A 25,337-nucleotide genomic window follows, 5' to 3' on the forward strand; every position below is an offset into this window, starting at 1 on the left:
ATTCAGCATCACAGAGCTGATTACAAACTTCACTATTAAGACACTCTCTGTCAATGCTTACTTTGTCAGCTGTAAAAAACAAACTTTGAGGAGATCGTTCAGTACTTCACTTTCAGTAGTTCAATCATAAATGACTATATTTGGTCCCCTCATGTGTTCACATCCTTGATTAGCATAACCCTTGACAAAATGATGGGGTCAGAGTCAGTTCTTCTTGCTTACTTGCTGTATTTTGTCCCCTCTAGAACTCTGTAGGAGTAAAGGAAGTGTCGCCTAGTGACGGGGCGCGTTTAGAATCCAGCAAACATGGAGAAGTACGAGAAGATAAAAGTGGTCGGGAGAGGAGCATTCGGGTAAATACAACTACAAACGTTGCTTTAGTGACGTGTACTTGTTTGTTTGAGCTAGCTGCTTTACAAAATGACTTTTGACGAGTTTGAACTCGGTAAAACTTACCTGAGAAACTCTGTGAAGAACTTCAAATCTGCAACGCTCCTCAGAGAATCAGAGCGCGAGCTAACGGAACACACGGAGCATCACTTTCTCGCGTTTCCGCATTCCATCAGTATAGTTGTTACAGAGCCATTATCACCCTATTCAACGAGTTACAATTGCATTAAGAGTTCGAATAAGATTTCGACACTTTTCCTTTCAAAGGGAAAAGAACTGTTGAGCAATGAATAGCTCGCCCTACTCTTTTTAAATTTGCTTGTCAAAACAGCAATGTTTACAGCGTTCTCATTGGAATTTCTGTCGTAATTTGGAACCTTAACCGGAATGTCCGGTAGCAAACAGAGGTTGTAAAAATTTACTGAGAAATTAAACTTTCTCACGTTGGCTTGTAAGTTAAAGTATGGGTTCTGTGTGAAATTTTCACTCAAAATTCAAAGTTTCAAGCTTAAAAGACTTTTAAGAGTCATGAGAGTACACTTTAAGGACTAATAACATCAAATTGAAAGCTTTACTTTAAATTACATTTGAAATCTTTCTGTTTTATTCATATTTTGTCGTGATTTAAAGAAGTTGGCCTACACTTATTTTGATGTGTTGACTAACACTAAAGCACATGTAAAATACTTAATTATAATTTTAACTCTATAGTATTTTATTCAGTAGCTAATATTTCACTTAAAGTTAACTAATTTAAATTGCAACTTCATTACAAAAGTGTAATTACAAGTGCAAGTTTCAATAGTAATGTCATTATGACATAATGACTGTATTTCTGTTTGCACATAAATAGCCTACTTATAATAATGTATATATATTCAGCAGTAGGCTTTTACATTTTTCAAAGGCAATAGAAATAATTATGAAATTACATGTAAAGATGTAATTAAGACCTACTTAAGTGGGTCAAAAAGCACGCTAAAGTTGATCTAATTGCGTTTACTGTCAGTTTAAACTACAATAAATTTTTCATTTATTTGCAATTAACTTGCAATTACATCATGTCTGGGAAATTGTATTCAAGTTTATACTTAAGATTATTCTTTTAAAGTATATTAGGCTATTTCCACACAAAGTGCTCATTTTAAGAGCATGATAAAATAGACAGTGAACAACTGAATCCGTAAAACTTTAAATTCAGCTGTTAAACTTGAAACTCTTACATTTTGTGAATGTAACAAATCCACTTGTATCCTGATTTCTGTATCTGTCACAGGATAGTGCACCTTTGTCGCAGGCGCACTGATGGCGCGCTGGTGATCTTGAAGGAAATCCCAGTCGAGCAGATGACGCGTGATGAACGTCTCGCAGCCCAGAATGAATGCCAAGTCCTCAAGTTACTCAGCCACCCCAACATAATTGAGTATTATGAAAACTTCCTTGAGGACAAGGCACTAATGATCGCAATGGAATACGCTCCAGGCATAGACTTTCTTCACTCATTTTTGATGGTCACTTAATGTGTTCCTACAGTTTAATCAGGAACAAAATTCATAGTATTTATTATTGTGATGCAAAAATAATTATGTCTTATTTAAATTATAAGGTGGTCGCATTTGTTGTACAGAATTTAATCTTTGCTGATTTTGACTAATTTGTAAGCATTTTGAATTATGATTTGAAACAATGTTTGCATGTAATCAGTAATCTTAGGATCTGTAATCATTTATCTTTTTATGATTATTGTAGGTGGAACCCTGGCCGATTACATACAGAAGCGCTGCAACTCCCTGTTAGATGAAGACACTATATTACACTTCTTTGTTCAGATCTTATTGGCCCTTTATCATGTGCACAATAAACTCATCCTACATCGGGACCTCAAAACCCAGAACATACTCCTAGACAAGCACCAGATGATAGTAAAAATTGGAGACTTCGGAATCTCAAAAATTCTTGTCAGCAAGAGCAAAGCTTATACTGTAAGTACAGCAGCAATTATTTGAATTTGACAGCATGTGATTTCGTTACAGTTCAGACTCTCCTTTTCATGACAGGTTGTGGGGACACCTTGTTATATCTCTCCAGAACTGTGTGAAGGAAAGCCATACAACCAGAAGAGTGATATTTGGGCCTTGGGCTGTGTGCTTTATGAGCTTGCTAGTCTCAAGAGAGCTTTTGAGGCAGCAGTAAGATGTATTTTCTTATTGATTTGGAACATCACAGAATCTGAACATCACAAATTAATTTTTGTCCTTAAATGAATTTTGAATGACAAGCAAAGCTACTTCTCTGTTATCAGAACCTGCCAGCTTTGGTGCTGAAGATCATGAGTGGCACATTTGCCCCCATTTCAGATCGTTACAGCCCAGAACTGAGACAACTCATTCTCAACATGCTGAATCTGGACCCATCCAAAAGACCCCAACTCAATGAGATAATGGCTCATCCCATCTGCATCAGACCATTGCTCAATCTCTACACTGACATAGGCAACGTCAAAATGCGCAGGCACGACTATTTTGTCTTATTTTATTTTATTTTATGTTTCTATTGCATTTAATTGTACTGTTTGTAACTTGTGTTAAGTACTGTAAATGCATTTTGTTTGGCCACTAATTCTTTTATTTTATTTTATTTTATTTTTCTACCTTATTTAATAGAACTGTTTTCAGACTTGTTTATTTTATTTTATTTATTTTATTTTTCTACCTTATTTAATAGAACTGTTTTCAGACTTTTGTATTTTTTCTTTTCTTTTCTTTTCTTTTTACTGCATTTAATATTTTGGACTTGTGTTAATAATTGTAAATGCATTTTGTTTGCCCATTAATTTGATTTGATTTGATTTTGATTTTTCTACTTATTTAATAGAACTGTTTTCAAACTTGTTTATTTATTTTATTTTATTTTATCTTATTATTTTTTCTACCTTATTTAATAGAACTGGTTTCAGATTTTTGTATTTTTTATTTTCTTTTATTTTGTTTTTACTGCATTTAATAATACTATTTTTGGACTTGTGTTAATTATTGCAAATGCATTTTGTTTGCCCATTAATTTAATTTAATTTAATTTTTTATTTTTCTACCTTATTTAATAGAACCGTTTTCAGATTTGTGTATTTTATTTTATTAAATAGAACTGTTTTAAGACTTGTGTATTTATTTTATTTTATTTTTCTACCACATTTAATTGTCCTGTTTAGGACTTGTGTTAAGCATTAGAAATGCATTTTGTTTGCCCACTAATTTTATGTTTTGTACTGCACTTAACTGTGTTGTTTTTGGTCGTGTTATGTATTGCGGATACATTTTGTTTAACCGCTAAATAGATACTATTTTTGTGTATGTATCTATTATACTAAACAATATATGTATTTCGCTGGTCTTCCTTTTTTTTATTAAATTGTTCTCTTTTTTAGAATAGAAAAGCCACTTTCTACTGTACAAACAGGCCCTCATGGAAGACCTGGTGGGCGCGTAACCGGTACCAGAACCAGAGGTGAGATGTTATTTTCTTATGTAGTCTCTTATTTACTATTTATAAGTTTTAAAGCACCATACTTTTTTTTGTTTGTTAATACAGCCTTGGATTTAATAGCAAATTAAATGTCAGTTTTTATTTAGCTCTTTTGTTTTCACTGTCTGCATGAAGCTTTTCTGGTGTGGTTTGTTCCATTAGGAGGGCTGTCCAGTCTAACTTCAACAAAGATGATGCACCCATTGCCGTTATCGTCCGTGTACACCTGGGGCAGTGGCATCTCCACTCCTCTGCGTCTGCCCATGTTAAACACAGAGGTTATTCAAGTGTCCCTGGGCCGCACCCAGAAGATGGGCGTCACCAAATCTGGGAGGCTCATCACATGGGAGGTGTGATGATAATTTTTCGTCATCCTAATTGAATATCACTGATATTTTATTTCAGTTTTCAGTGTTTATTTCGATTTGACTCTATGCCAGGCCCCCTCGGTTGGATCCGGTGAGCCCACTCTGCCCGGTGCCGTTGAGCAGATGCAGCCCCAGTTTATCTCCCGCTTCCTGGAGGGACAGTCTGGTGTCACGATCAAATCGGTCTCATGTGGTGATCTCTTCACCACCTGTCTAACAGGTATGCTTCTTACAATCCAGAATTGTCCATGCAGGTCTCAGCATATTGTCGTGGCGTGGGATTTTTCATCCCTGACGCCACAAAACCAAAACAAACAAAGTTGACATGTCCATCAAATGCTCTTTTCCTGCCTATGTAGGCAATTCTTGGCCTGAAGCTGCAAAGTGGATCGATCCATGAGTAATTTAAACATTTGCGATAAAGTTTAAAAAGGATGAAAGGAGGATGTAATCACCCCTTTTACTATCCTTCCTACGGAGCTCATTAAGCACCATTTGTTCACACTGCAAAGGCTAATCTCTTGTCCTCTGACATTGTAGCACAGCGGTGTACATTTGTCTGCTCTAAAGTAAAGGATATGCTGTTAGCATTCGCCTCTGCAGGGGAATCATTAGTCACCAGCAGATACAGAGGATTAAAGGTCCTCACTTCCGGCTCAGTTGCTTTTCTCGTCCAGCGGTTTGCACTGACGGAGGAACAGTTGTTGTCTAATTCTTTGTTTATCAGCTACAGCAACTATAATCTGCTCAATTTGCTTTCGGTTTTGCAGACAGAGGTATAATCATGACGTTTGGAAGTGGAAGCAATGGTTGTCTTGGACATGGGAACTTCAACGATGTGACACAGGTAGGTTTTTTAGATGATCTAATATATAGAGATCTATTGTTTTACAATGGTGTATTTTTTATGCTTGTTAAGCAGGCTAAGGATTTAAACAAACTAGTCTCAAGCTTTGACATCAGGGCTCAACAATAAAGATGACCTGCTGGCCTGGGATCACTGTGACGTTGGTATTGTTAACTAAAACTATTTATTTTTTAAAAATTGTTTTTGTTAACTGAAATAAAGCAGGAAAAAGTTATGAATATTAGATGAAAAACAAAATGAGAAATGTTGCTTTGGCAAATAAATGGAATAAATTGAGTTGAAGTTGAAGTACTACAATTACTAAAATGTAGCTAAATATAAATATTTAAGGAAAACATATAAATTACAAAAGCTAAAAATATTTACATAAAAAACTAAAACTAAAAAAAATTAAAACTGAAAATATAAAATAAAGGCAAATTTAAAATATGAATATGGGTCAAAGACCAAAAAGGGTTTAAGCATAAAAACAATAAGTGTAATATTACTTTAAATTGTTTTTGTCCCCCCAAAAAAAAACAAAAATTCTGTTTAATTTAATTGCAATTTTGTTTTTGTTTTTCTGAGCAAAAAATAAATATCATACATTTTCCCCTGATTTACAGAAGAGACGCCTAGGTTTTGCCCATTTGTCAGTAAGAATCGTTTACTCATTTAAAACTCAATCAAATTTAATATGCTGCTTTATTCTTTTATATATTTTAATATGTACACGTCAGAATAAGCATGTTGTTTGAATTTTTACATAAATATTGTGTTACACTGAATGACAATGTAACATTATTTCAACCAAATTTTGAAATTTTATTCTCCAGAAAGTTATTTGAAACCTTAAAAGTAGACACTTTACTTACATTTAATGTGCTTTCTATGGACATAAAATCACTTTTGTAAATTTCTTTTGATGCAGACATCTTAATGTCTTTGACCCATATACTCTAATAATATAAAATGAATAATAATAATAAAAGACAGCAGAGTTTCGGGCCAGTTAACAGAGCTTTCACTTGACCATTAGGGTCCTACATTGTTTGATGTACAAGCAATTTATGCTTTTCTTAAACTCTTAAACACTGAAATTTGGTAGCTGGGAACAACTGATAAAGTTTTCGCGACATTGCAAGGATGACTTATGAATAGGTTGGAAATTACAAACCAATCAATTAGGGGTGGGCGATATACATTTACATTTAGTCATTTAGCAGACGCTTTTATCCAAAGCGACTTACAAATGAGGACAATAAAAGCAGTCAAAACTAACAAAAGAGCAACAATATATAAGTGCAAATGACAAGTCTCGATATACCAGTAGACACGATTAATTGGTAGAAATTTGTCAACCAGTAGAGATTTTGGACTATCGGCTCTATTGCGGTTACATGGTCACATGACGTTGCTGTGCTAAGTGGTCACAAAAATTTATCATTTGCACTGCGGTTTAAAAAACAAGTGATTTTAAGCTTTTGAAACGCAATCAGCAGCGAAAAACAACTCATTTTGCTGTATGCGCGGGAGCGGGACTATTGAACGGAGTTATTTTTGCCGCTTTATAGCCCTTGAACAGTTAAATACACAATCTTTGCAAGTATCTTTGCAAGTATCCTCGTAAATACAGTAATTTAGGTCTTAAGTGAAAGCAAACAGCTGAGAAAGAAAACACTTGTAAGTGTATATTGGATCCGGGCAGCTCTTAAAGGGGTCATATGATGCGATTTCAAGTTTATTGTTATACTTTTTACATATACAAGTTCATAGTTCATTTTTCTTTACAAATAAAATGTGCAAAAAAAATATCACAAAAAAGAGGGGGGCGCTTTTCTTTACAATATGTACAAATCTAGTTTTAATTGTATTCATGGTTCTTCATGTTCCTGTCTTTGTGTTCAGCCCAAGATAGTGGAGGCTCTGCTGGGTTATGAGCTGGTTCAAGTGTCTTGTGGAGCATCCCACATCCTGGCAGTGACCAATGAGCGAGAGGTTTTCTCCTGGGGGCGAGGAGACAACGGTAAATGAGCAACATCACTTGTGTTTCTTTGGGTTTCTCTTTGTACTCTTGTAGACAGCAGCAGCGCCTCCAGGCAGACCTGGCATTTTGTGCTCCGTCGTCCTCCTCTCCCTCTCTTTCTCTCCATATCACACTCACTCTCTGTTATCTCTTTGTCCGACAGGCCGGCTGGGATTGGCCGCTCAAGACTGCCACAACTGCCCACAGCAGGTGAGTTTGCCGGCTGATTTTGAAGCCCAGCGTGTGCTGTGTGGGATCGACTGCTCCATGATCATCAACATGCAGCACCAGATTCTGGCCTGTGGGAACAACAGGTACTCAATATGTCCTCACACAGTTCATTATGAACTGCTCGGAAAAACGGGGCTCACAGAAAACCCAGATTTCTAATGATGACATCATGTGCACTAATCTCATAAATATGGTTATTCCGACAAAGCATAATTTACCGAAACTTCAGACAGCATGTGGTTGACTGTCACAGATTTCCAAACGAGGCTGGATTTTGACATGTGTTGCTGGTTAATGAGCCTCAAAGTGGACTTTTAAACCTGCCATGAATCTAATCACAATTATAAATAATAATGAATCCCAAAATGTGAAAATATCTCAATTTCTTTCTTGGCTGTCTAGTTTTTCACAGATTGCCATACCAGTTTAGGGAGTTCACACTCCTCATTCCTGCTCTAGCATTTGAAAGGACTGTGAATGCTGAAGATATTTCATCACAGGAAATGACCAACACAATGTCCATTTTTTGAATAACAGTCACACCCTGTCAGTCACACCATCCTACTGTCTGAGTGCTAAATATCATCTTTTTTTTTTTTATCATTCTTACATACTTACCAGATGTGGTTGTAAAAAGAAGTACACTTTAGCATACAAAATAGTACAGGTGCATCTCAATAAATTAGAATGTCATGGAAAAGTTCATTTATTTCAGTAATTCAACTCAAATTGTGAAACTTCAAAGACTTAAACCACTTCAGTCTGTGTGCATTGCATTTATTTAATACACGAGTTTCACAATTTGAGTTGAATTACTGAAATAAATGAACTTTTCCACGACATTCTAATTTATTGAGATGCACCTGTATTTATTACAGAAATAATACTGTATATGAATATAAGAATGAAAAGAATGTCAGCTTTTACTCAACCTCATGTTGTTCCAAACCTGTGTGTTTCTTTCTTCTGTGGAACATAAAAGAAGATATTTTGAAGAATGTTGGGAAACAAACATTTGCTGGTGCCCACTGACTTGCATAGTATGGAAAAATACTATGAAAGTCAGTGGGGACCAGAAACTGTTTGGTTACTCACATTCGTCAAAAATATATTTTGTGTTCAGCAGAAGAAGGAAATTGATACAGGTTTGGAACGACATGAGAGTAAGTAAAAGATGACATAATTATTTAACTATTCCTTTAAATGCAAACTGAATGTGATGTTTTCAGACACTTAATTGCAATGAACTTTAGCTTTTTGACCCACTTAAGTAGGACTTAAGTGCATCTTTATATGTAATTTCCTAATTACTTCTTTGTCATGTATATAAATTTGTAGTGACACTTTTGTAATGACATTGCAATTTAATTACAAAACAAGTGTACTTTAAATCACAACAAAAAATTATTAAAACAGTTATTTAAAATGTACTTTAAATTTTTTATTTATTTAACATTATTACACAGTGTATTAAAGGGGTCATATGATGCGATTTCAATTTTTCCTTTCTCTTTGGAGTGTTACAAGCTCTTGGTGCATAAAGAAGATCTGTAAAGTTGCAAAGACTAAAGTCTCAAACCCAAAGAGATATTCTTTATAAAAGTTAAGACTCGTCCACGCCCTCCTAAAATGCCTCGTTCAAACACGCCCCCAACATGTCTACGTCACTGTGTGGGAAGATTTGCATAACACCGCCCAAATGTTCACGCAAAGAAAGGAGGAGTAACTTTTATTCTCGTTGTAGTATTGTTGCTGCCGCCGCCATGTCGTGGAGACCCTTTGTGTTTCGTTGTGAAAGCGAAACTACTTTGTTTGGTCTTCTAAAAGAGGACACAACTAGAAATCAGTGGTTAAGTAGTATTTACAACACTGTTCCAGAACAGTTCAACCCAAATATTCAGATTTTTTTTTTACGGAGGACGAGGACTGTTTTCCTGGGAGAGTAGCCGCCAGTGTTCCGGTAAATTCAGTTCCCGTTTCCCCTTCGGCGCGCATGCTGACCACAGTCTATGATGCTGACAAATAATGCTGACTCACAGCCTGAAGGTACGTTTTCATATTTAAAGGATTTGCCACTGATGATTCAAACGCGAGTTTTGAGCAGTGTAGGGTAGCGCTTGTTGTTTGTCATTTCTCCGATCACAAATGCAGACATGGTTTTATGTTTACGCGGCGTGATGCAACGCAACGCGTAAAAAGACAGTATAAATCATTATAATCCGTAATTATGTCCCCACTGGATGCAACAAATGCCTTGTTTATAATGGGTATTATTGGTTTTGTCTCGTCGCTCCGGGACATGGCATCACATTATGGTAAGGGGTGTAACATTTCCGTCACACTCTTGAGGAATTCGGCCAATCACAACGCACTGGATAGCTGGCCAATCAGAGCACACCTCGCTTTTCAGACCGATGAGCTTTGTAAAAATCTACACGTTTCAGAAAGGCGGGGCATAGAGGAGAAACAATAATGTACAGTATGTGGAAAATGTTTTTTGAACCTTAAACCGCATAAACACATTTCATTACACCAAATACACAAAATAATGTTCTTTTTAGCAACATCATATGACCCCTTTAAAAAAAAAAGTACTTGAGGTTAGTTCAGCCAAAAATGAAAATTCTGCCATTAATTACTCACCCTCATGTCGTTCCAAACCCGTAAGACCTTCGTTAATCTTCAGAACAGAAATTAGGATATTTTTGATGAAATCCGAGAGCTTTCTGACCCAGCATAGACAGCAACACAACACACGTTCAAGGCCCAAAAAGGCTGTAAGGACATCGTCAAAATAGTCCATGTGGCATCAGTGATTCTGACTGACACGGAAGAGAAGAAATCGTTGAATTAAGTTATTTTTGTTTTCTTTGCGCACAAAAAGTATCTTGTAGCTTCATAACATTACGGTTGAACTTCTGATGTCACATGGACTATTGTAACGATGTCCTTACTACATTTCTGGGCCTTGACCGTGGTAGTTCCCTTGCTGTCTATGGGAGGGTCAGAAAGCTCTCGGATTTCATCCAAAATATCCTAATTTCTGTTCTGAAGATGAACGAAGGTCTTACGGGTTTGGAACGACATGAGGGTGAGTAATTAATGGCAGAATTTTCATTTTTGGCTGAACTATACAAATATAGTCATGAAATTGTACTCCCTTTAAGTGCACTTAAGCGTCCTTTTATTTCATTATTAATAATATATGATCTGCAAGTACTTTTATACTTATACATTTTCACTCAAAAATATACTTTTACGAATTGAAGTACATTACAAGTGCACATTCATTACAATTAAGTGCACTTCTTTTTTACATATAGGGCTGCTAAAGTGATATTTGAATGAATAAATAACCATCTTAAATGCAGGTTTAACAAGCTGGGTTTGGATAAGGTCTCTGGTGCAGAGGTCTCCGTCTCTCCCCCGTCTCACTGTCAGGTGGAGGAGGTCCACACGTTCCAGCCCGTCCAGGCGGCTCCTCTCAATGTTGAGAAGATCGTGTGTATAGACATCGGCACAGCACACTCTGTTGCAGTCACAGGTCAGAGAACTTCATTTACACCGTTTACAGTTCAGTGTGCTGTTTTTGGCTTAATCTGAGGACCGACTCAGACTATGAATATGTACCCTAAATGCAGAGAAAGGTCAGTGTTTCACCTTCGGTAGTAACCAGCATGGGCAGCTTGGCTGCAGTTCCCGCCGAAGCAGTCGAGTGCCCTATCAAGTGTCAGGACTGCAGGGGATCACCATGGCAGCGTGTGGCGATGCGTTCACTCTGGCTATTGGAGCAGGTAAACAAGACATGTGTACAAGTGAATCTCACAAAACAAGTCACATTTCACCCCAAAATCAAAAGAAATGAAAATGAAGCCTATTTTTAGTTTAGTTTTTTTTTTTTAACAGTGTAAAATTATTTTCATGACAAAAAAGTATATCATTATTGTAATGCATTCATGATGATCCTGATTTTTTTTCAGTGTTTATTGTAATTATTGTAATATAGTGTTTTATCTTATTATAGTAAAAACAAATAGCAAAAAAGAAAATGGTAAAAACAAATCTACAAAATACGTTTTTTTTTTTAACCTCTACCTGTCATTCTTCATGACTCTCGTCTCTGTATTGCTTTGTTTTTTATTACTAACAGTATACATTTAACAAAAACCTGGAAAAAACAAACCAGGTACTGTACGTCTGTACTATTTACTATTATATATTGCAGTAACTAAATAAATATATAAATAGGCCTACATGATTTAGAGGGGAAAAAAGAAAATTGAGAATTTATGTTCTTGTTTTAGTTTACTTGATAAGATTACATTAAAAAAGCAATTACCTTGAAAAATACTCAATTTTTGCATTGTTAATGGCAACTAGAGGAAAATGTCACAGTACAAATTTCAGAAAATACAAATCGAATAGTCCTAAAAATAGGCAAAAAACTAAGTTATAATAAAATACATTTATATGTTAATGACAATTGGTGGAAAATAACATCACAATACAAAGAAATGTAATGGTCTTAAAAATAGGCAAAAGAGCTAAGTATTTAAGATAGATAATATAATATAATATAGCTATGTATGTTTATTACAATTTGGAGAAAGGTAATGCTATAATTCAAAAAGGTCTTAAAGCAAAGTATTTAAAATAGATAATATTCTTTATTATAATGTAATATAATATATATTTATGTTTATGACAATTTGGAGGAAAATACTGCTGCAATACAAAAATATTTAATGGTTCTAAAAAATAGGCATAAAAGCAAGGGAAAATGTAATTTTAACTTGTATATTACTCTTCTTCTTTCTTTCTTTAGATTTTGGGATGAAATTTGATCTGGCAACCAAACTATAACAAACAACAGCACTTAAATGAATGGCAATGCAGTTCAGACAAGGCTGCTATCACGCCATTAACTGCTTCAGTCACAGAATGTGCTTTAGTGGGGGCAGGTAGGTTAATTAATGTGACGTGGCTAAAGGTCGGCGTGTAACCACGACTGTGTCCTAGAGACTTAGAAGACTCCTGAAGACCTTTATTGTTTCATGTTGTCTTTGTTCATTCATGATTCTCACAGGATCTGACATGCAAAGAAACAGAAGCACAAAGATGTCATTCTTTGTGAGTAAATGTTCTGCTCCTTGATTCGGCAGAGGGGGAAGTGTACACCTGGGGTAAAGGGGCACGTGGTCGGCTTGGACGGAAAGAAGAGGATTCTGGGAAACCAAAGGCAGTGCAGCTCGATGAGAGCCACCCTTACACTGTCACGTCAGTGGCTTGTTGCCATGGAAACACACTGTTGGCTGTGAAACGTAATGTGCAGCTATAATTTCTTTTACGAATGTTAACAGATCTTGAAGCTAGACTTGAATCTAATGTATTTATTGTAATTATCTATTGTTGATTTGGCATTACAAAGGTTGTTGTCATTGTTAAAACACAGTGACAATATTCTCGCTTATCATTTCTCTCCTCAGCATTTTTTGAAGAGCCTGTTCCGAAGTGACATCACTGCCCAAATGACTGCACACACTCGGCAGAAGAGCCGCTCCACTACGGTCCATGACACTAGTGTGTGTTCATTGAGAATTTTAAGTCATGCAGTTGCATTTATAATGTAACATGATTTCCAGATATCTAAAGCTTTTTTGACCAAATGTCTATGCCTATTAACTTATGACAACAGAATTGTTGTAATACTGCAAATACAGAATTTGCTCTTTTTTTGTGCAGAAAATTTGACTGAATTATGTCATTATTATTATTATTAATAATAATAATAATAATAATAATATGTAGCATTGTAAATAATGCCTCGCTGAGGTCAGACTGTCTGGAAGAAAAAATAAAATACATTTTTTTTTTTTTTTTTAAAGAAGATAATAAAGTGCTACTTATGTTTCCACATAATTTAAAGTTGAAACATAATTTTAAAGTGTATCATAAATATGTGTCTCAACATTATGACAGACCCTATGTAAACATTCTTACTTGTGGACAAAAATAAATTATTTAAAAAAGCGTTAGTAATGAATATATATTAATTGTCTTGAATAATATATTCGCCATATTGCTAATAATAATATGTAGCATTGTAAATAATGCCTGATTCAGCCTTATTCAGAATAAAATTGGAAAAAAATATTAGACTGAATCATGTTGTTGTTATTATTATTATTACTAATATGTAGCATTGTAAATAATGCCTCACTGAGGTCAGACTGCTTGGAAGAAAAAAATGGAGGAATATATATGTGACCCTGGAGCACAAAACCAGTCTTAAGTCGCTGGGGTATATTTCTAGCAATAGCCAAAAATACATTGTATGGGTCAAAATTATAGATTTTTCTTTTATGCCAAAAATTATTAGGATATTAAGTAAAGATCATGTTCCATGAAGATATTTTGTCAATTTCCTACTGTAAATATATCAAAACTTAATTATTGTTTAGTAATATGCATTGCTAAGGACTTAATTTTGACAACTTTAAATGCAATTTTCTCATTATTTGGATTTTTTTTGCACCCTCAGATATAAGCATATATATATAAATGTATGCTTATAATGGGAAGTGAAGTTACTGATAGTTCTTACACTCTAAAAAATGCTGGGTTAAATACAACCCAGTGCTGGGTAAAGTATGGACAAACCCAGCGATTGGGTTGTTTTTTAACCAACAGTTGGGTTAAATGTTTAAGCCAACCTTCTGGGTCAGTGTATGCTATGACTATTCTTAAAAAGTAATAAATATATATTTATAATTTACAATAATATATTATTTATATTAAATATTATTATTTAACAAAAAGCAAAAGAAGAAGGCCTCAACACTAGCTTGCTCTATTCTTTTTCTATTCTATCTGTTTTCTTTTTATTTATTATATAATTTAAAAAACAACTTGCTACGTGTACTGCGTTAGGCTAACCGAGACTTGTCATAACACTTGTGTATCATTGCTCTTTTGTTGATTTTGATTGCTTCCATTGTCCTCATTTGTAAGTCGCTTTGGATAAAAGCGTCTGCTAAATGTCTAAATGTCTAAATGTAAATTTATATCACCACTACTACTAATATAAATAATAGTTTAATTGTTAATGTAATTATAATCACTGAGAATTATTAACTATGACACTTATTTTACAGTGTCCTTGTTAGACATTTACTGTGGTAATAACAGTAAATTATGCATGATTACGTGCAACTAATCCTAAATACATGTTGTTAATTATATTACTCAGCGCTTACATATAAAATTACACAAAATTAACAAGGACCTTAAACAGTGTACTATTTTATAGCTAGTAGAACCATCACAATAAATAATAATATTAATGCATATCAAAAAGCATACTCGTGTGTTATCCTCAGCTGAATACCATCATCAACACGGCAGGATGCACAGAGCTCGTGCGTCCATCATGCTATGATGTAATTCTTCTGCAATACGTGATGCTCACAACATGTCACTAATGCAGCGCACACTTTTCCATGCAAAACATATTTAACATTGACGAGAGTTTTCATATGTTTAAATGAAGCCGAACTATGAAATATTCGAACTCTAATAAACTGTATAACTCTAATTCCATTTTTTGTGCTGTTGTTGTTGACGTAATGTCTGCTCTTGCACGTATCGCGTGAGCTTCTCACCGATAGAGGGAGTCGTTTGCCTTACAAATAACTTTCTGCAACCTTTTGTTACCAGGAGTCCAGTTATTGCCTTTGTATGGACGTTTTTCATAATGAATTTTTTTTTTAATAAATATGCACTTTTTATACAGTTAATTAGTTTACGTCCTAAATTTGCATTTATATTTATATAGCCTACATTTAAGATTTTTCATATTAACCCTTGTATTATGTTCGATTTCTGGGTACGATTTTGATGGAGCAGGGTCAAATTGAACCTAATTGCATTCAATGCAATTCCCTAAATATCACATTATTAAAAACTGGAAGGAATCAGATATGAACAGAAAAAAAAATTATATCAGTATTTGTCACACAGTGCAAACAATTAATATCAAAAAGTATGATTTTTAAAAATGTGTTTAACCACATTTTTAACCCCTTAACTGTTACCGTCCCGCTGGTAGAAGTTTACTTCTATACTATATTCAATACTATATTACAGTTCAATGCTAATCTAATCATGACAAACTATATATCGTTGGAAAGGTCTAAGACTCCTAAATAGATATTTTATCACTGTTTTTGTTACAAATTATGTAGGAACAGTAATAGATTAATTTATGACAAGAGTGCACCTCAAAACATATACTACATCATAATAGGAGTTCTGACCTTTGTCACAAAAATTATTTTTCGTTTCATTTTTCCCTATTACATGTTTTAGTCATCATAATAAATTATATATCATTTGAAAGCTTCAAACCTCAAAAGTCATCCTGTAAAAACCATTTTGAAATCGGACATTGCGTTACCATGGAAACGGTACTTTACTGTTCCTACATAAAATAAAAGGCTGCAGGCTTTTTTTTAGAGGGTATTTGGTCACTTTTTTGCTGGTCAGGCTTGGAAAACATTTAAAACTAGCCTATGCTGGTTGGATGGTCTTAGCTGGTTTAAGCTGGTCTCCTAGCCTGGCCGGCTAAAACCAGTTTGACCAGCTAAAAAAGTGTTCGAAACTTCTCTAAAACCAGTTATGACCAGGCTGGAAGACCAGCTAAAACCAGCCAACCATCTTAGGCCGGTTTCAGTGTTTTTATTTTTATTTATTTATTTTTTATTCTATGCAGGGTGATTATTTTTTACTTGACAATACATGTTCATATCGCAAGCTCAGGCTACCACAAAAACGTTTTGTTAAAAAGTTTCTAAGACCATTCAGTTGAGAGAAGAACCTCAAGAGAAATCCTGAAAATGACTTACAGAAAAGCTTTTAAATAATCCCCTTACTTGGTTACATTATAATGCAGCACAGATAGCATTACTGTACATAACTGTAAATAAGCTTGCCTGTCTGATTTCTGCGGGGCTGAGAGAGATTTAAATTAGGCTCCTCCCTCATGCATAGTGGGTGGGGCTTTGTATACCTAAACAGATGGGATCTGAGCTTTGTCTCCAGGCTGTCAGTGTTATTCTCGACAGGCGCTGTGAACGACTCTCATCGCGTTTCTCTTCATCTCCGTTCATCAACGAGCACCAGCGCTGCATTGACAGCCTCATGCCACAGACAGATCGCTGGGTTTAAGCTGGCACCCTGATGCTGGATCGAGCCGTGTTGCTCGAAAAAGATAGCTGAGACGGAACAATACCGACGGAGCTTGTGTATCGTTGGCAAGTGAATATCAGCTTTCGTGAAGGACTCTGTCACCGCGCCTTTGCAAGCGAAGGACAACAAACGACAGTTCCTATAGACGCTTACTGTAAACACCAGCAATGCCGGGGTTTGACTACAAGTTCCTGGAGAAGCCCAAGAGACGCTTTCAGTGTCCTCTGTGTAGCAAAGCAATGAGGGAACCCGTCCAAGTTTCCACATGTGGACACCGATTCTGCGATACCTGTCTGCAGGAATTTCTCAGGTAAGGAAGCACATTTGACAAACACATACTGTGTGTTTTGCAGCAGGAACAAAGCGTGGCAATAACAACAACAACAACATAGGATACACATAACCAGCATTTAAAGCGGTGGAGGCGGCTGTTTAAAACACTGAAGTGCGTTCAAATGATAAACAGTTTCGTCAATCATCGTTTCAACACAAGACAGTCAGTCATCTGCGCTATATTGATATTTTTATATCTGCCCATAGGCCTTGAGTTAATCTGGCAGCCAATAGGATAGCAGGGATGTTTGTATGCAAATATACTGCAAATGAAGTTTAGCGTCAGGAGACAAGTACTGACAGAGAAGCTACATGTTTTCTGCGAAGGAAATGCAACATTACCATTAGAAAAAGAAAGAAGAGGTGGGTAGACAGTTAAATGAAATCATAACATATAAAAATCTACACTTAGCAGTAGTTAGGCTATATGAGAGCAGTTTTTGTTGTACCATCATAGCGGAGCATTATGATGACTCATTAACATAAAGTACACTGACAAAAATAGTAACCTAAAATGGTAATATATATTAACTGGTTTTGTTCAAGTCAAAAAATATTATTTAACATCACTGAATTAACCTAAATACATTCATTTATACCAAGAAAACTCATTTTATAGGTTAAATCAATAGCTAGTAAGGTCACAGGTTACCAATGTACTTGTGGAGAATGTAAATATTTTGCTTCAGTACATCCAGTTGTGGTCTACCTTCATAAATGCGGGAGAAAATATTTTCAGACCTGTGTGTGTGTGTGTGTGTGTGTGTGTGTGTGTGTATTCAGGCAATAGAGCCTCTCAGCTCTGGCCCTGTCTGTCATTTTGACCCGAGGCACTACAATGCACTTTGAGGGGGGCGGCTTCATGTGGGATCAGGAAGCGAATCCTTTATTGGAATCGGTGTGCTGAAAGACTGGCGGATCGTTTGCTCAGCACTAATTTGTGTTATTTGTAATTCGTTTGCTAGGTCATGTAGGAACGGCGTAGCAATGCATCGAACAGAGATGCTCAAATTGAATAGCATGTCATATGAACAAAAATCTTTAAGCATGCAGGCCAGCAAAAAACTCTTCAGATAGCAGTTCTGCAGTACGGTGTAATGTTTATTGTCTGCATTGTGTATTACGTATCAGTGTATTAGCTTTCATTTTCATCTAGCAGGAAATTCAAAACAAGTACATTTACAATGTCAACCAAAACTGCTTTACAAATTGGTTTATAACCGAAAGAGTGAATCCTATCAGCTATGAAAAGCAGTGAACGGCTATAGAACAGGACTGCACTTCAGTGCTAGGTGTATAATGTTATGTAAGTATCATCCGGTCATTTGGATAAGAAGTTGCTTGGAGAATGACATGATGGCACTGTAAACATGGAGCACTGGTTTTAAAACTGAATGATTGACAGCTGAGATGCACATTCTGGTCAGTGTGACATTGTAGTCTTAGAGCATTAGTCATGCATTAAAAAAATAAAATAAAATCAAGGAAATAACTTTTAGAAAAAAAAAAAACTACAGTATTGGTACTACATACATTACCGTTCAAAACTTTGAAGTCGGTAATATTTTTAAATGTTTTTAAGTCACTTTTGCTCACCAAGGCTGCATTTACTTGATTAAAAATACAGTAAAAAATTGTAATATAGTGAAGTATTATTATAATTTAAAATAACTAGTTTCTATTTTAATGTATTGTAGAATGTAATTTATTCCTGTGAGGGCAAAGCTGAATTTTCAGCATGATTACTTCAGTCTTCATTGTAATGTGATCTTTCAGAAATCATTATAATATGCTGATTTGCTGTTGAAGAAACATTTATTATTATCATCAGTGTTGAAAACAGTTGTGCTGCTTAATATTTTTGTGGAAACCATGTTTCATTCTTTGAAATATAAATCTTTGGCAACATTATAAATGTCTTTACTGTCACTTTTGATCAATTTAATGTGTCCTTGCTGAATATAAATATTAATTTCCAAAAAAAAAAAAGAAAGGAAAACAAATCTTTTGAAAAGGAAGTATATATTTTTAGGTAAGTTAACTGGCATCCTCAGATTTGGCCTGCGGGTTGCCGGTTGAATAGGATGTTACTGTACACATTACACATTGTCAGGCATTAGTTCAAACAGATCACATTATGCCTTCTTAAATGCTGCACACTAGTAGAATATCTCTATATTTATATTTAGAACATTGACAGATTATTGTATCATGCCAACACTGATATCCGGACACAGCAAGGAACATGAGAGCGTGAATTGATTTTTTATTTTTTTTTGAACATACATGATCAATTCAACACCGAACAACAGCAACAAAGGCTCAATGTGAGTCACAGATAGGGCAAAGATCTTATCTAGTTGTTCTACATATCCAAACAGGTTTTGTTTCTTTCCTGTCTGCATGTTGTGGAATATAAACAGAACTTGTGCTGATGCTCTTCTGAAAGATAAAAGGTCACAGGGTTTGTGAATGCGATGTCCACTATAGGCTCTCAGAGAAACACTGAATTATCATGTACATTTTGGATGGAGGGAGGAAAAAGGAAGCACACGATGCATTTTGCCTAAGGCTCTGTGTGTTTATGTTTGTTCTATTCTCAGTAAACCTCTTTCTTCTCACGCCTACATAGGAGAAAGATTCTAGAACGTGAAGCTTTGCTCAGTTTTGTATTCGCAAAATTGCTTGAGATAATACAAATAAAAGATGTGCCGTGGAAGACTAAATGAAAGCAGACAATGCTTATGAATCATCAGGTCATTAGTGTGTCACTGGGAAGAAAGCCAATCTGCATTTCTTTATAAGTAACTTTTTCTTTACCAACTTTTGTCACCAGCTAATGAGTGACTTTTTAACACTAGTTAAAGCTACGCCTATTTAGAGTTTACTGTGCCTATTTTACATAAACCAGGCTTCCCACACAATTGGCAAATTGCTTTTTTTTTAACTTTTCCCTTTTTTGCTGTTATTCAAGTAAGTATTTTTAAGAAGGATTTTTAAAGAGACTAGATGCACGAATTGCAATTTGTAGAATATTCATTTGCAAATTTCTGTCTTTTCCTTGACTTAAGATCAGTTTTGTGAACTGATTCAACAGATACAGATTCAATTAAAAGATCCAATTCAAAAGAACGGAATTCTGTTCATGACATCGTCAGTCTTTCAAAAATTCTGTGCTTGAGTTTTCATTGATTTGAAAGTGATTTACATTAAAACTTCATTCATTTGAATCTCCACAGTATGAGAAATAGATCTAAACCAGTGGTTCTAAACCAGGGGTCCGGGGCCCACTAGGGGGCCTTAGCAAACGTCCAAGAGACCCTCAATTTTACTTAAAATTAGATAAAACAAGCTTTGAAATGAGCAAAAATGACTGAAAATCAAGATATTTTGTATTTTAATTCACCCCCTCAACTGTTGTTTTATTCTTTGAAAACCAGGATTTGCACGGTTTTGGAAAACTTGGATATATCTTGTAAAAATGTGATTTCAAGACCTGGAAAGGTCACGTAAATTAATAAAATTTGAAAACACCATTGGTATTTTATTAAATACTTGGGTATTTTTATAAAATAACAATAAAACTTTTTCTAGTTATGCCAAAATCTAAAATATTTTATCAAAAATAAGTAAAAAAAAAAAAATTGTTATCCAGTAAAGCACAAACGGCTGGAAACGTTACCCATCCTTTGAATATTGTTGTGATCAATGGTGGACCTTGGAGCCAAAAAAGGTTGAGAACCACTGATCTAAATGTTATATTAAGCATTACTTGTTAAATTTGTTTTAAGTTGATGTTTAGATCATGGTGTACATGTATTGTGACGATCAGAATCAGAAACTCACGTGCCAGCGTGTTAAGATAAGCATGTGCTTTGTTGACATTGCGTGATAAGTGTGCATTCTCTTCTTAATTGCTGTGTACAGTACACATTCAGAGTTATTCCATCCGTTATTGCAGTCAGCCTCTGATCAGTTCAGACCTGCCGTCTCATTGGGAAATATTGCCATATGTGTGAGGATTTACATGGGTTATGCTCTTGCACAACTATGAATCACCATCTGCTGCGTTTTAACCATTATTAGAAAAGTGCCTCCAGCTACTTCAGGTTGAGTCTCACGCTACATGCACACCTATAGACTTGCCTTGTAAAAGTCAGTTTCAGATTCAACCCTGAATCATCTCAGTCAAGTTCCATTCACTTGGATTTGTCCCATGCACACAGACGGACTTCGACTTTGCTCCCATGTTGGTTTATTTGTGTTGTAAATGGAGCGTGTTTCCACTGAAGGAGGAATGCGTAAGGCGGTTATCTCAGAAGGCCTAATCAGAGCCGGGAGGGTCATGAGGGGCCAACCCTCAGGCCTTATCACTCCAGCAATCAGCTCGAGTCACGTGACCGTGACGCTAATGCAGAATAGATGAACCTTGAACTGAGGGCATTTGGTTCACCGCCATCACACAAAAGAGGTTCTCATAATATGGGCTACCATCTCTGAATGCACATACAAGGGCACCCTTTATGTCATTAAGCAATGGTTTAGAGACTAGTTAGATGAGTCGAGTCAAATAAACTCTTGGATGTTTTCATGTGGTGCTTTGTGAGATCGCGTTTACTCTTTTGTAGTCTATTATTCAAGCTTTAGCTTTGTTTGCTTAGTGTCTGAACTTCTTGTGTACATATTCTGCTAATAATGCACATTAGGTGCGTCCCAATTCACATACTTATGCACTTCCATGCCATTTTGTAGTATAAATAGTACAAGTAGTGTTTTCCAGGATTGTAATAGTTAATGGGATTTTTCACCCTAAAATAAAAATTCTGTCATTAATTACTCGCCCTCATGTTGTTCCAAACCCATTAGACCTTCGTTCATCGTTGGAACACAAATTAATTTCAATTATTTTTTTTTCCATGTGACATCAGTGGTTCAACCATTGTTTTACGAAGCTACGAGAATACTTTTTGTGCGCAAAGAAAACAAAAATAACTTTATCCAACAATTCTTCTCCTCCAAGTACCGTCCTCTGCCATTATCGAGAGTACCACCAAACATGCGCATGCATTCCTCATTTTCTTTACGCACAAAAAGTATTTTCGTAGCTTCGTAAAATTACGGTTGAATCACTGATGTCATATTGACTATTTTACCGATGTGCTTACTACGTTTCTGGGGCTGGGAACATTTCAGTCAGAAAACTCTCGAATTTCATCAAAAATATCTTAATTTGTGTTCTGAAGAGGAACGAAGGTCTTACGGTTTTGGAACGCCATGAGGGTGGGTAATTAATGACAATTATTATATATATTTATACTACGGGGCCATTGAATGCTTGAATCTGATTGGCTGACCAACGTTCTAAGATGTGCAATTATTTTCAGGGAAACGCACGGCGAACGTAGTTCCAGGCAGCTCTTGACCGCATTACATGTAAATATCACGTCGCCAAATTATTTCAGTTAGTTCAAAGGTCCTTACAGCTTACAACTGCAAAATAACCAAAACCCACAACGACACTGGCCAAACAAATAAATATAGTAAGCAATAGGATAAAAACGAGAGATTAATTCCATGTTTTGCCACATAATTATGTTTTATTATGTACGTAAAGCACATACCCTATTTCTCCCGCTCTCTCTCCCTTGACGCACACACATAGTTTGCACACACGGATACATACGCACTTATGTTGTTAGCGCTATCAGTTTTATCAGTAAAATAGTTTAGCAACTTAAAAGCTACATGACATTTCTCACAAGCGAGGTAACAACGGCGCTGTTCATGAAGTAAATGAACTTAAAGTTCCACTAGTAGAGACGCTGCTGCCGAACACTTTTCAGAGACACTCAGACTCACAGAGGTGATTCACACACTAGCTCTCTCTCTCTCTCTCTCTCTCTCTCTCTCTCTCTCTTCTCTCTCTCTCTCTCTCTAATAAGTCTGCTATCAATGAGATGCGGAAGAAACTAATCCTACTCACAATAGCGTTTTAAGTACAACAACCAGACAAATGCCTTGAAATATATCATTTGATCGATGTCTTGAGGTGTGGCAACCTTAGTACAAGCGGAATAATTGACTCCGGGCCCTTGAATTATTAGAACAATAATGCAGACCCTAGGTGATAACCCAGGTGTGCATTATTTTTCTAATAATTCAACGGCCCGTTGTCAATTATTACTTTTATTTATTTATATATATGTTAAAAAACTAAAAGATAATATAAAAAAAGTTAACTTATTTTATTTCAGCTAGTTGCAAAAGCAACATTTCTCATTTTCATTTAATTTAATTTGATTTGATGTACAAAAATTATTACAATAAAAATAAATAGATATATAAAAAACTGAAACTAATCAAACTGACAAAAGCACATCAAAATTACTATAATTTCAATTAAAATGAAAAAGAAATCAGAAAATTAGGGCTGTCAGTCGATTCATATTTTTAATCAAATTAATTACATGATGTGCCAATTAATTAATCGAATTAATCGCATTTAATCGCACATGAATATTGGCTGAGAAATTGCCCCCAAAAAGATCATTTAAAGTCATTATTGTGTTAGATGAGCATTAAATACTCATTACAACAAATACTTTTTTATATTATTTATTTATTGAACATAAGCCTATCACTTAGGCAACAATGGTCATGACTTTTTTTTATTATTATTGAACATAAGCACTTGGTCATACAATGACTACAATGGTCATATGTTAACAGAAACAGTTAACCTGACCTCAATTCTTCTTATTTACCATTCAACTAGTTGCTAAGACAAACTAACTTTTTTTTTTTTTTTTCTGAGTGTAAAGATAAAGATGCCCTCTTCTTTTGGACAATGTTGCCAGCTAGTGAGAAAAGTATATCGCATGGTACAGTGGTTGCAGGGGTGGCCAAATATTTGCGAGCTAAGAAAGACCATTTAACATGGGCCCCTGCATGAGCTGACCACCACTGTAGAGGACACGTATCCATCTCAATACTAGGCTCAGCTCTGTAATGGTTTAGAGCATTGCTAAGCTCATTTTCCTCTGATTTGGAGTCAGAACCCAGCAGGAGGATTCTTCTCTTCTTTGCTGGCTTATGCTCTACACAGGGTTGTGGAGTATCTGTGATAGATTCTACATTTTCTAGCATTTTCTCAAGGCTGGACCACACCTGTTCTCTCTCTCCTCATACATTATATACACGTATATTGTCTAACAAACATTGTAAAATATAAAGTTAAAAACTAATTTGAAATATTAATCAAATCTATTTCTAGAATTTGATGTTAGCTATGCACATGCTATACATGTGGCTACACTAACAAATGTGACACTCTAATATGCATAGAAATATATAGAAACATGCAAATATTGAAATAGTGTAAATTTGTCAGTTTTTAATTAAATGTACTTTGTTTTTGTTGCTTTTTGGTAATGAGTGAAATTTCTCAGAATTTCTCTCAGCTGTCTGCCATCTTGGATGGATTTTTTTTCACTGCACTTTTCACAGTGCATTCTGGGATTGCCTTCTCTGCAAAAGATAAACATGATGGTGCTTTAGAATGTGGCCAGAGCAATAGCTGCGTCCAAAATCGCAACGGTCTAGTACATACTACATTTGGTTTGAAACTTACAGTAACTGTTAAAAAGTACTTTTATCACCTGTTTTATGAGTAATGTGAATTCAGACATACTTCTTGTCTCACAAACTGTACTATATGGAAGTGAATTGGTCATATTTGGTCACAGCGAATGTATCTTAAAAGACAGCGTGATTTTTCTACCGAACTTTTAGAACAGCATATGATACCTAAACATGGTGACTAAATAGGCAGCTCGCTAGGTTTTGAAACAAAGCGTTTGTCGAGCTAAAATTGACATTTTCCAATTCCAACTAATATAATTACTAATTTTCAAAAAATAACAAGAACTGCATATTCTGAGATTTAAAAATAGAAAGGCCACCATTCAGAATCTGCTTTTATCCAAAGAAAGTACAAAAGGTGACTATCCTGGTCTAAGGAGCATAAAACCTTCATTTCTGTATTAAGCTTCAGTTTTCAGAGCCTAATTTTCTCGAACAGAATGTCTTTTTTTTTTTTTTTTTTCCTAGAAAGTCTGAATAGAGTCTTCTGTGTCTTGTATTGAAGTCAAGTCCTCCTGCGTTCTCTTGAGAGCTGATGGTCTGCAACATGTGCACTCTGAAGCCTTGCAACGGAAGGATGGGTTTAACCGGGGTAGAACGGGGTAACTGGTGGGAAAAAAAAGACTGACTTCTTTCCAGCCAGGGCCATCTGTGTGAACAACATCTTTTTTACATTAAAGCTCAAATGAATTGCCCTCTGTCCATTGAGAAACAGAAAGGAGCCCCTTTGGCC

At 35.5% G+C, this 25,337-nt stretch overlaps 2 protein-coding genes across 2 annotated transcripts in view; both read left to right on the forward strand.

The window, feature by feature from the left end:
* The first annotated feature begins 283 nt into the window (after window positions 1-283).
* On the forward strand, window positions 284-13,102 carry nek8 (NIMA-related kinase 8). Its single transcript, XM_016576507.1, has 15 exons — window positions 284-353; window positions 1,667-1,872; window positions 2,140-2,372; window positions 2,448-2,579; window positions 2,693-2,901; window positions 3,815-3,894; window positions 4,075-4,262; window positions 4,353-4,500; window positions 5,051-5,127; window positions 7,036-7,153; window positions 7,317-7,467; window positions 10,756-10,928; window positions 11,026-11,178; window positions 12,547-12,705; window positions 12,871-13,102. Exons 1-15 carry the CDS (start codon window positions 307-309, stop codon window positions 12,897-12,899), a joined length of 2,103 nt encoding a protein of 700 aa, XP_016431993.1. The 5' UTR covers window positions 284-306; the 3' UTR covers window positions 12,900-13,102.
* Window positions 13,103-16,478: 3,376 nt separating this feature from the next.
* LOC107758738 (TNF receptor-associated factor 4-like) overlaps window positions 16,479-25,337 on the forward strand; it is a 45,035-nt gene continuing 36,176 nt past the window's right edge. Inside the window, exon 1 of the mRNA XM_016576541.1 lies at window positions 16,479-16,940. Within this exon, the coding sequence (XP_016432027.1) occupies window positions 16,798-16,940 (143 nt within the window). The 5' untranslated portion in view covers window positions 16,479-16,797. The remainder of the gene's footprint in view (window positions 16,941-25,337) is intronic.

This window comes from Sinocyclocheilus rhinocerous, unplaced genomic scaffold (assembly GCF_001515625.1).
Source record: "Sinocyclocheilus rhinocerous isolate Xijiao unplaced genomic scaffold, SAMN03320098_v1.1 scaffold1393, whole genome shotgun sequence".
In the NCBI taxonomy this organism is placed as follows: Eukaryota; Metazoa; Chordata; class Actinopteri; order Cypriniformes; family Cyprinidae; genus Sinocyclocheilus; species Sinocyclocheilus rhinocerous.